Below are 12562 nucleotides of genomic sequence, written 5' to 3' on the forward strand. Positions count from 1 at the left end.
TCCTGTTTGTGGACTTTCGACACCATCATCCCAGATACCCTTCTGAATAAACTGACACAGCTCTCTGTACCCACCTCCAGCTTCCTGACAGACAGGCAGCAGCTAGTGAGGCTGGGAAAATTCACATCCAACACCTGCACCATCAGCACTGGAGCTCCTCAGGGCTGCGCTCTCTCCCCACTGCTTTTCTCCCTATACACAAATGACTGCACCTATGAAGACCACTCTGTCAAACTACTGATGTTTGCAGATGACACTACAGTCATCAGTCTCATCCAGGACGGCGACGAGTCTGCTTACAGACAAGAAGTTGAGCAGCTGGCTGTCTGGTGCAGTCACAACAACCTGGAGCTGAACACGCTCAAAACTGTGGAGATGATAGAAACCCCCCTGCTCTCCTCCTTCTCACCATCAATGGACAGCACTGTGGCTGCTGTGGAGTCATTCAAGTTCCTGGGCACCACCATCTCTCAGGACCTGAAGTGGGACATTCACATTGACTCCATTGTGAAAAAGGCCCTGCAGAGGTTGTTCTTCCTTCGTCAACTGAAAAAGCTGAACCTGCCACAGGCGCAGATGACACAGTTTTACTCAGCTGTTATTGAGTCGGTTCTGTGCTCTGTGCAGCAGGAAGGATCATTGGTGTGCACCTGCCCAACCTTCAGACTTGTACAACTCCAGAGTGAAGAAACAGGCAGCTAACATCATCACAGACCCCTCTCACCCCAGCCACAACCTGTTTGCACTTCTCTCTTCAGGCAGACGTTACAGATCTCTGTGCACTAGAACATCTAGGCATAAAAACAGTTTTTCCCCCACGCCATCTCCAGCTTAAACAGCTAACACAGGAATCATTACCTGTGTTTTTTGTAATTAATTTCTGTAATTCATCCTCCATCTCTAATTACTGCCTCTTTCTCAAGTATTATGTAAATACATATGCATATCTCTTTATTTTTACAGCTGTATATAGAGTAAATAATGCATAAATCTGTACATAAATCTTCTGTTCCAGATTCATATTCCTTGTGTGTCTGCGCACACACTTGGCGAATAAAGCTAATTCTGATTCTGATTGTAGACTTTGACATTGATACACCTATCTCCTCCAAAGAGTTCTTGACTTGGCTAGATGTTGTGAAGGGGTTTTTCTTCAACAAGGAAAGAATTCTGTGATCATCCACCTTATTTGTCTTCCGTGGCCTTCCAGGCCTTTTGTTATTGCTGAGCTCACCAGTGCATTCCTTCTTTTTAAGAATGTACCAAATGGTTCATTTGGCTACTCCTAAAGTTTCTACTATCTCTCCTTCACTTGCATCAACATCTCTTAGGACTGCATATTGAGAGTTCCCATGAACAGCTACCAAAGGCAAATTCAATGCTTGGAATCAACTCCAGACCTTTTATGTCCTTAATTCGTCATGACATAATGGGGAGACAAGCCAGATATGGCCATGGAACTGCTTATCAGTCAATGGTCCAATTACTTTTGAGACTGTGAAAATGGAGGGACTGTAAAAAATGGCTGTAATTCCTAAATGATTAATGCAATATTTTTTGTTAAACCCCTTGAATTAAAGCTGAAAGTCTACTCTCCAATCACATCTTGATTGCGTCATTTCAAATCCATTATGGTGGTATAGAGTGGCAAAATTACGAAAATTGTGCCACTGTCCAAGTACTTATGGACTTGACTGTATATAGCATAACTGAGGGTTTATTTAAATTTACTTATTTTTAAATTTATGAGTTTATGTAATTTATGTATTATTTTCACATCCCAATCCAGGCACACCTGCTCCTGTTCCTGATCAGAATACAGCCTGGACATTACAATATTCACACTCACCTGTTTTTTGTTTTGCCTCAATCAATTTCCCAATGTTTCTAAGGTTTAGATCTGCTTTCTGTGTTTTTTTTTTACCCTGTTTGTCCTCTGTTTGCCTGACTGTTGCCTGGTTTTAACCACAATTCTGACATTTAATAACATTACACTGATGCATACAACCAACTGCTTCTGATCTGTGACTGCAAGTTTGTTCCTTTTGTCATGCCACAGTCAAGCACCACACTATGAAGCAGTAAACTCCAATTTTTAATTTTTAAATCCCAAATGTAGGGGACAGAATGCTGTTCCAGATTGCTCTGGCTCACTTACACCTTGGATATATGTGTGCCACTCAGATTTTGCTGTGACTGAATTTTGACAAACAACCAGACAAGACAATTTTGGGATTTTCTGCCTATATCATATTTTGACTAATCACCTGGAAGAAACCATCAGTATGTTTAACCAAAATTTTTTATTCACTTTCTTATCTTGCCCACAATATACTTCTGCAAAGTTCTCAAATGTTTAAAATAAACAGCACCATTGGCACTTATTTTGGTCTCTCCTGTGTGTGTTCAGCCCCTCGCAGCCCTAAGTTGCTACAATACTCAGTATTAAGAAGCAAGGCAGGGGCTGATTTCTTTCTAGCCAAGAGTTTAGATTCATGTAGCCTTTCAGTGACATCTGATGCCACTGCTTCTGTATGTGCTTGTAAAATCATGCATCAAGTATAAACCAGACTTTGCAAGATTTGCAGTTGGACTGGTAAGTTGATGCAAGGAATATTCTTTTGGTTTTTAGTCATTTACATTCACACATGTATGTTATTAACATAATATAATGTTCAAATGTTACATATTCTAAATCTTGGATTTATGGAAAAAAAATGTTGGTTTCACGGCATGGGGTTGGAGAAGCTTCCTAATGTCTAATTGGGGTCATTTGCCCAAAAAGTTTGGGAACTGCTGAACTAAGTTAACATTGTCCAAAGTACAAGTTCCACAATAGGAAAGATGACAGAAGCATAGGTTTAGTGGAGTTTTTTGGTTGTTCGAATGAAGGAATTACAACTTTTTGTTTACCAAGTTCGGTATTTGGATGAAACATGGCATGAACCCAGTAGAATAGTGAAACAGGAAATACAAAGCAGAAGTGCAGCTGCCATCCTTTCTTCAAGTGTGTGTATAATAATTTTCCCCACATTATTCTTATTATGCCATCGATAAGACCTTGTGACATAATGCACTGCTCAACCCTAATAGTTTATTTATCGATAGAGCTATATTTGATAGACATTTGATTTTAGCCAGTCATCTAATATCACTACCAGCAATCAGCATGTTTAACAGATTTTAGGAGAGTGGATGTTTTTGTGGTTTGAGAGGTCAATAAAATTGGGTTTTACAATCTAGCATAGGTTAATCACAGTCCAGTGATTTCTGTTTATACTCTAATTTAATAGGCAAAAAAGGACTGTTCATCGTCTTTATCATTTTGCAACATTCCACAAAATGGACTAGAGGCATGATAACACAGTAAGCTTATTCAAACTATAATTTTAGATATTAAAATTTAGTTTCTAACATATTTCAGGAGCTTACAATGTTTTCTTTCTAGTCACATGACATGTACAATGTCACTTATTAAATAAATTGCCCTGGAGCACAGACCGTTCCTAATGTGTCTAGGGTTAGTTACCAACACTCTATAAAGGTATGGAGAGAATGCATAATTTCATAATGTCTTTTGGTCTAATATGATTCCCATTTAATTTGGAAACTATAGGTATCACAATCTATCTAAAATGGAAATGTAATGATATATTTAAAAGATAATTTTTATTTTATAACCATTTAATTTATAAAATATAATTTTATTCATATACATTGTGTACATCATGCTTTATAATACTATATCTGCATTAAATCTGAAATATTCTCTTTAAGGATATCAGGTCATGTCAGGTGGAAACATGACATTTGTGAAGGACTTTTTCATTGTTGGTTTTCCTGGACTTCATCCTAACTACTATGTCCTTGTATCTGCAGTTATGTTCTTAGTTTATGTGTGCACCTTGATAGGGAATGGGAATTTTCTTCTTTTGTTTGCAACAAACAAAAGTCTCCATAAACCCATGTATTATATTTATATAAGTCTTGTGTTGTCTGATGTGTTGTTTAGTACATGCACCTTACCAAAGATCATTGCTAGATATTGGTTCCAAGATGGGACCATTTCTTTTGCAGCTTGTTTTTTTCAGATGTACTTAGTGCATTACTTTGGTGTGGTCAATTCATACACACTAGCCGTAATGGCAATAGATCGATATATAGCAGTCTGTTTCCCATTTCATTACCATACTATTATGTCAAACAGGAATATATTAATTCTGAGCCTAGTGGTCTGGGTTTTTGCTCATTCTAGCATTATAATGATGGTTGTTCGGGCTTACCCCCTCCCTTATTGTGGAGCCAACACCATTTTACATTGCTATTGTGATCACATATCTGTTACCAGACTTGCATGCACTGACAGGACTCCATATAGTTTTCCAGCCTTTGTTTATGCCATGGTAGTATTGCTGGGATCTCTTGCCATTATTGTGGTCTCATATTCCTTCATTATTTTAGCTGTCCTACAAATATCAAGTACACAGGGGCGGCTAAAGACTTTCTCCACATGTAGTTCTCAACTCATTATAATTGCTCTCTTCTTCTTACCAAGATGTTTTAATTACTTGGCTGCCAATATAGGTATTACATTTAATGCTGATTTGCAAATAGGCATTATTATGCTGTATAGCCTTTTACCTCCAATGATCAATCCTTTACTCTATAGCCTAAAAACAGAAGAAGTTAAGAAGATCTTTATAAGAAAATTTAAAAAAGGCTTGACCTAATTTGTCAGATCTTGAAATATATTATGATACATGTGGACTGTGCTACATGTGAACAGTTGACTTGTGAACAGTCAAGTCTTTCTTCCACTCATCATAATCTCACCAATCTTCTACCTGTACTTGCAAATCGTCATTTTCATGTTGAAGAGCCTGAATGCTCCCTCTCAAGCTTAATCCCTTAAGAACAGAAGATGTAAAAATATTTTGACTAGAGGAATAAATAAAAAGACCAAGTTAGTTTGTCCCTGAAATGTATATAATCTGGGTCTTTGTGAAGTGTGGACATAGTCTATATATGATGCCTATTTCCAGCAAATAGTATTTAAAAAAAATTGTATGATTAGATATAATATAATTTATCTATTTTAAATTTACATACTATGGAATGGAATTGTCATACCCAGATCCACTGCCGAGTTAGGAGCACCTGCTCCTGACTCCACTCAGAATCAAGTCCGGACATATTCACACACACATGAATTCAAACTCACCTGTTTCTTGTTTTGCCTCAGTTACGTTCTCTACTCAACCAAAATTTATGTTCTTTGCTAGGTTTTGATGTCTGAGCAATATTTACCCACTGAGTGTCTGGTTTAGACCATCTGCTTTTTCTGTCTTTCTTTATTCTGTTTGTCCCCTGTTTGCCTGACTGTTGCCTGGTTTTGACTTTTCGGACTTTTAATAAAATTATGTTCACACTTACATCCATCTACTTCTGATCTGTGACAGTAATCAAGTTAAATCTGGGTTGATCATTGACATAGTATCATGATTTATTACCATGTATATTATTGCAATAACAAACAATTTCTTTTCTTCTGACATCCACCCTGGGCTTTTTGGATAATATTATGTTTAAAGCAGTAAGGGAAAATAAAAAGACTGTTTGGTTTAGTGATGTATTTATCGTATTATTACATTGAAATGTAATTACAAGCAAATACTTATACAGTATATTATTGAACAGTCATTACAGACTACCTTTGAAGTAACTCCCTGAATCTAGCATTTTAATGTTACAAAAGTAACCTTGGGTTAAATAATCCTCTTAGTGCTCAAAACATTGTCGAAAAATGTTTAGAAATATGCAGGGGCTAAAGTGGAATTTGGAAGGTGGTCAAACTCTTACAGTGATTTGGGAGGAGGTTAAGTTCTGATTCCATCTCATGCCACATGTAGAAAAAAATATTACAGAATTGCTACAAATTAAAAAATCGGACTCCAACCTAGTGTACATGCCTCACTGGAGTGGGGTGAGGGGTATTGCTGCAAATAACTTGGTACATCAATTGTAATAACATGGAAAGCAAATAAATTTTTGCAATAAAATTAATTTACTTCCGGTGGCGCCACGCGAGTGGCTGCATGTTACAGGGGATCCCACTTACTTTTGAGTTTTTTTCTTATATTCTTGAGTTTCACATATTTTTATTATCTTTCTTCGTCACTTTTTATCTTCTTTTTTTACGTAACTTTGCACTATGGGGACCAAGGTAGTGTTGTCTATCTTGGTAATCTTTATATTTTTTGCACTGTTTGAAACTGTGTCGTCATGCAATCACAGCTCCATTGTTTACAGTAAGGATCAGCTGCTAGCACTCCGTAACACAGCGGTGTTGCCCCAGGAGAGACCCGACATCCCTCATGAGCTGAAGAGGAGGAAAAGGGGTAGCCAAGACCTGTCCTCCCGTCGATCATCATGGGGAATATAAGATCTCTCCCCAATAAGATGGACGAGTTAGCACTGTTGTCCCGGCACCAAAGGGAATACCAGCAGTGTATTATCATGCTGTTTACTGAGATGTGGCTAACCAAGCTAACTCCGGACACGAGTGCAACTTTGGATGGACTCCACCTGGTGAGGGCAGACAGGACGAAGGAGAGCGGTAAGAGGAAAGGAGGAGTGCTGGCAGTATTTGTAAAAAACCGATGGTGTAATGCTAGGCATATTTACATATATGTCATTTGGCAGACACCCTTATCCAGAGTGACTTACATTTAATCTAATTTTTATACAATGGAGCAGTTGAGGGTTAAGGGCCTTGCTCAAGGGCCTAGCAGCAGCAGCTTGGCAGTGCTGGGGATTGAACTCACGACCTTCCGATCAGTAGGCTAACGTCTTAACCACTGAGCTACCACTGCATATCACTGTGAAGGAACAAATCTGCTGTAAGGACATTGAGCTGTTAGCCATTAGCTTGAGGCCATACTATCTACCGAGGTAGTTCTCGCATGTTATCGTGGTGGCTGCGTATGTTCCCCCCTCTGCTAACGCTGATGTGTCCTGTGATGTCCTCCACTTGGTCATAAGCAGGCTACAGACACAGCACCCACAGGCCTTCTTTCTTATCTCTGGGGACTTCAATCATGCCTCTCCTTCCCACATGCTGCCCACTTTTAGTCAGTATGTCACCTGCCCTTCCAGAGAAACAAAGCAGGAAACAAAGAAGAACTGAGGGCCATACAGAAGGAGCTGAGGAGGAAGATCAGGGAGGGCAAAGACTGCTACAGGAGGAAGATGGAGGATAAGCTGCAACTGAATAATATCAGCGGAGACTGGAAAGGACTAAAAACTATCTCAGGCCACAGTAAAACTCCCAGGCCATGGGGGATAGGAAGTGGGTGAATGATCTGAACCTTTTCTTCAATAGGTTTGACCAGTCACTTGCTCCTCCCCCCACCCAGCCATCTCAGCTGTGCCCGAACTTCTCTGTTCTCGCAGCAGTCTGCCCCACTCCCACCCCTAGCCTCTCCAGGACTTCTAGCTCACAGCCACCTCCCTCAGTCACTTCCACCATAACCCCATCCTCCACACCTTCTGTCACAACTCCACCCCCCACACCCACACCCTCCAGCACACAGTCCCCCAGCTCTAGCATGTCCCTCACTACAGACCAGGTGAGAGCTGCTCTCAGGAAAATAAAGGCAAGGAAGGCTGCTGGTCCTGATGGCATCAGTGCTAGGCTCCTCAAGTCCTGTGCGGACCAGCTATGTGGGATAGTGGAGTTCATCTTCACTATGAGCCTGAAACTGGGGAGAGTGCCACAGCTGTGGAAAACATCCTGTGTGGTTCTGGTGTCAAAGATGCCACACCACAAGGACTTCAGCAGCTACAGGCCAGTGGCTCTGACATCCCACCTGATGAAGACTCTGGAGAGGGTGGTCCTTTGCATCTCCACCATCTGGTGAGCCCATCAATGGATTCTTCTTCCTGCACAGGGCCCTCTCTCACCTGGACAAGCTTGGGAGCATTGTGAGAATCATGTTTTTTGATTTTTCCAGTGCTTTCAAAATTATACAGCCTGCACGTCTGGGAGACAAGCTGGAACACACAGGGGTGGACCATTCACACACTGAGAAACACTCACACAATCATTATATAGCAGTGATGACTTCATGAATTTTTTCAATGGTAAAATTGAAAATATTAGGCAAGAAATTCAGACTATTAATTTAAGACCGGACAGTTTTATAACTAACCCTGTAGATGATGATATAATAATATTAGATAAACAACTACAACGTTTTACCTACTTGTTTCCTCAAACAGATAATTCGTGAAACAAACCTCTTTTAAAGATAATCAATTCTTCCCTTAGCATTGGCTATGTACCTAAATCTTTTAAATTAGTAGTTATCAAGCCCTTGATTAAAAAAACCTGACCTTGACCCCTGTCAGCTGTCTAACTATAGACCAATATCAAACCTCCCCTTTATCTCCAAGGTCCTAGAAAAGGTTGTAGCACAGCAGCTATGCTCATACTTACATAGGAATAACATTCATGAAATGTATCAGTCAGGATTTAGGCCTCATCATAGCACAGAGACAGCACTGGTAAAAGTTGTAAATGACTTACTGCTGGCCTCTGATCAGGGTTGTGTCTCCTTGCTGGTGCTGCTTGACCTTAGTGCAGCTTTTGATACCATCGATCATGCTATTCTCCTCAATAGACTAGAAAATGTAGTAGGCATTAAGGGAACAGCCCTTTCCTGGCTCAGGTCTTATTTGACTGATCCTTTCTGTTTCATCATCTGCAGCAGGAAAAGACCTTGGTGTGATTATCGACTCTAGTCTTTCTTTTGAAGCTCATGTAGATAATATAACTAGGATTGCTTTCTTTCATCTCAGAAATATTGCTAAAATAAGAAATATATTGTCACTACACAATGCAGAAAAATTAGTTCATGCTTTTGTTACCTCTAGGTTGGATTACTGTAATGCCTTACTGTCTGGATGTTCCAGTAGATGCATAAACAAGCTCCAGTTAGTCCAGAATGCAGCAGCGAGAGTCCTTACTAGAACCAGAAGATATGACCACATCACCCCAATCTTATCCACACTGCAATGGCTCCCAATCAAATTTCATATTGATTATAAAATACTACTATTGACCTATAAAGCACTAAATGGTCTCGCGCCACAGTACCTGAGCGAACTTTTGGTCTTTTATGATCCGCCACGCCTACTCAGATCAAAAGGTGCAGGCTATTTGTTGGTACCTCGAATAGTGAAGGCTACAGCTGTGGGTAGAGCTTTCTCTTACAAAGCCCCACAGTTATGGAACAGCCTTCCACTTAGTGTTCGGGGCTCAGACACAGTCTTAGGGTTTAAGTCTAGGCTGAAAACATATTTGTTTAGTCAAGCCTTTTGTGAATAGTTTTTTCTTAGGTACAGGGGCAGGTTTGGAGGGTTCACAGGCATAGAGTGTTGTGGTGAACTGGGATGTTTGGATGCTGTCGCCCCCCCACTCTCACACGTTCACTCAGGTTTGTCGACGGTGGAGTGGCTGGCTGCCTTATGTCCCAGGGTGCCCTCATGTCTGTGTTAGCTTCTGGCTCTCTCTTTTAGTTATGCTGTCGTAGCTAGTCTTGCCGGAGTCCCTGCAAAGTACATTGTGCTTAACCATTAGAGGACATAAGCTCACCTAACAATCTCTTCCTTTCTCTCCATCTCTCTCTCTCCCTCACTCTCTGTCGAGCTACACATGCTACTTCTGAGATGCCAGAGATGCCAGTGATCCTGACCCCTTCTGCTCCTCCTCGCTGCCTGACCCATCCTGATGCCCTACTTCTGGTTGGAGTTCTCATCGGTTGAGTTCGCTCGCTGCTGCTGGGGGTGGCCCCATATGGACTGCATGAAGAACTGTTTGGATTGCTGGGGATGGCGCCACCTGGGGGCTGTGGAGATGTCATGGGGATCACATATGGGGAGCTGTACTGTAATGGCTTGGGACTGCAATTGCTGTAGTGGCTTTGGGGCTACGGTTGCCACGAGCAGCTTCATACTCAGGACTCCATCAGTGGACAGTGGATAGATTTTAACCAGCCGGACTTCTTGCGAAAACTGTGATGAATTTATTGGTTGCACAATTGCACTATTTGTCCTCATAGTACACAATAATAGAAGGGATTTATTTATAATCGCACTATCCGTTGTTACCCAGATGAGGATGGCTTCCCTTTTGAGCCTGGTTCCTCTCAAGGTTTCTTCCTCATATCATCTCGGGGAGTTTTTCCTTGCCACCATCACCACTGGCTTGCTCATTAGGGATAAATTCACAGTGATAAATTCAAATATTTACAATATATTTTTGAATCCATTTATTTCTGTAAAGCTGCTTTGTGACAATGTCCATTGTTAAAAGCGCTATACAAATAAAATTGAATTGAATTGAACTGAATTTAATGATGCTCTAATTTAAATGCCAATCTTTGTCATTTGGCACCAGTCCAACAAAAAATGTCACTAGAGGAGTGTCGAATAACATGGTGAGCTTATACACACTTTAATTTTCGACATTAAAATGTAGCTTCTTACATAAATCTCAGGAGCTGTTGTGCAAACCTGCATTTCATGCTAGTCATGTGACATGTACGCTGTCTTTTAGATAAATAAATTGCCCTGGTGCAGAGACACATTTACTGATGCTATGTCAGTTACCAAAAACACCTTGTAAAGGTAAGGAGAGTATGCATAATGTCTAAATATCTAATGGTAATTTACATCATTGGCATTGGCATTTGGAAGCTATGCTTAACAGCACAATCTATTTAAAATCAAGATAAAGGGAATGTAACAATATTTTAACAATTTTTAAACAATTCATTTTTTATTGTATAACTATAACAGTATTTTAATTTACAACGCAACTGTAAAAAACTGTAAAAATCAAATTGACAGTGTACATCATGCTTTATGATGCTGGCATATGTCTGCATTAAATCTGAAATTTTCTCTTTAAGGACATCATATCATGTCAGCTGGAAACATGACATTTGTGAAGGACTTTTTCATTGTTGGTTTTCCTGGACTTCATCCTAACTACTATGTCCTTGTATCTGCAGTTATGTTCTTAGTTTATGTGTGCACTTTAATAGGGAATGGAATTTTTCTTCTTTTGTTTGCAACAAACAAAAGTCTCCACAAACCCATGTACTTTATTTATGTAAGTCTTGTGTTGTCTGATGTGTTGTTCAGTACATGCACCTTGCCAAAGATCATTGCTAGATATTGGTTCCAAGATGGGACCATTTCTTTTGCAGCTTGTTTTTTTCAGATGTACTTAGTGCATTATTTTGGTACAGTCAATTCATACACACTAGCCGTAATGGCAATAGATCGATATATAGCAGTCTGTTTCCCATTTCATTACCATACTATTATGTCAAACAGGAATATATTAATTCTGAGCCTAGTGGTCTGGGTTTTTGCTCATTCTAGCATTATAATGATGGTTGTTCGGGCTTACCCCCTCCCTTATTGTGGAGCCAACACCATTTTACATTGCTATTGTGATCACATATCTGTGACCCGACTTGCATGCACTGACAGGACTCCATATAGTTTTCCAGCCTTTGTTTATGCCATGGTAGTATTGCTGGGATCTCTTGCCATTATTGTGGTCTCATATTCCTTCATTATTTTAGCTGTCCTACAAATATCAAGTACACAGGGGCGGCTAAAGACTTTCTCCACATGTAGTTCTCAACTCATTATAATTGCTCTCTTCTTCTTACCAAGATGTTTTAATTACTTGGCTGCCAATATAGGTATTACATTTAATGCTGATTTGCAAATAGGCATTATTATGCTGTATAGCCTTTTACCTCCAATGATCAATCCTTTACTCTATAGCCTAAAAACAGAAGAAGTTAAGAAGATCTTTATAAGAAAATTTAAAAAAGGCTTGACCTAATTTGTCAGATCTTGAAATATATTATGATACATGTGGACTGTGCTACATGTGAACAGTTGACTTGTGAACAGTCAAGTCTTTCTTCCACTCATCATAATCTCACCAATCTTCTACCTGTACTTGCTCCCTCTCAAGATTAATCCCTTAAGAACAGAAGTTGTAAAAATATTTTGACTAGAGGAATAAATAAAAAGACCAAGTTCGTTTGTCCCTGAAATATATATAATCTGGGTCTTTGTGTAGTGTGGACATAGTCTATACATGATGCCTATTTCCAGCAAATAGTATTTAAAAAAATTGTATGATTAGATATAATATAATTTATCTATTTTAAATTTACATACTGTGGAATAGAATTATCATACCCAGATCCACTGCCGATACAGGAGCATCTGCTCCTGACTCCATTTAGAATCGAGTCTGGACATATTCACACACACATGAATTTAAACTCACCTGTTTCTTGTTTTGCCTCAGTTACATATTCTACTCAAACAGAATTTATGTTCTTTGCTAGGTTTTGATGTCTGAGCAGTATTTACCCATTGATTGTCTCGTTTAGACCATCTGCTTTTTGTCTTTCTTTATTCTGTTTGTCCCCTGTTTGCCTGACTGTTGCCTGGTTTTGACCATGAT

At 39.6% G+C, this 12562-nt stretch overlaps 2 protein-coding genes across 2 annotated transcripts; both read left to right on the top strand.

The window, feature by feature from the left end:
* The first annotated feature begins 3788 nt into the window (after positions 1–3788).
* On the top strand, positions 3789–4805 carry LOC113539107 (olfactory receptor 2AT4-like). Its single transcript, XM_026934662.3, has one exon. It carries the CDS (start codon positions 3789–3791, stop codon positions 4728–4730), a length of 942 nt encoding a protein of 313 aa, XP_026790463.1. The 3' UTR covers positions 4731–4805.
* A 6087-nt stretch (positions 4806–10892) lies between these two features.
* LOC117599062 (olfactory receptor 2AT4-like) lies at positions 10893–12114 on the top strand. The gene has a single exon (XM_034310559.2). The coding sequence runs from the start codon at positions 10985–10987 to the stop codon at positions 11924–11926; it is 942 nt and encodes a 313-aa protein (XP_034166450.1). The 5' UTR covers positions 10893–10984; the 3' UTR covers positions 11927–12114.
* Positions 12115–12562: the final 448 nt, after the last annotated feature.

This window comes from Pangasianodon hypophthalmus, chromosome 14 (genome assembly GCF_027358585.1).
Source record: "Pangasianodon hypophthalmus isolate fPanHyp1 chromosome 14, fPanHyp1.pri, whole genome shotgun sequence".
In the NCBI taxonomy this organism is placed as follows: Eukaryota; Metazoa; Chordata; class Actinopteri; order Siluriformes; family Pangasiidae; genus Pangasianodon; species Pangasianodon hypophthalmus.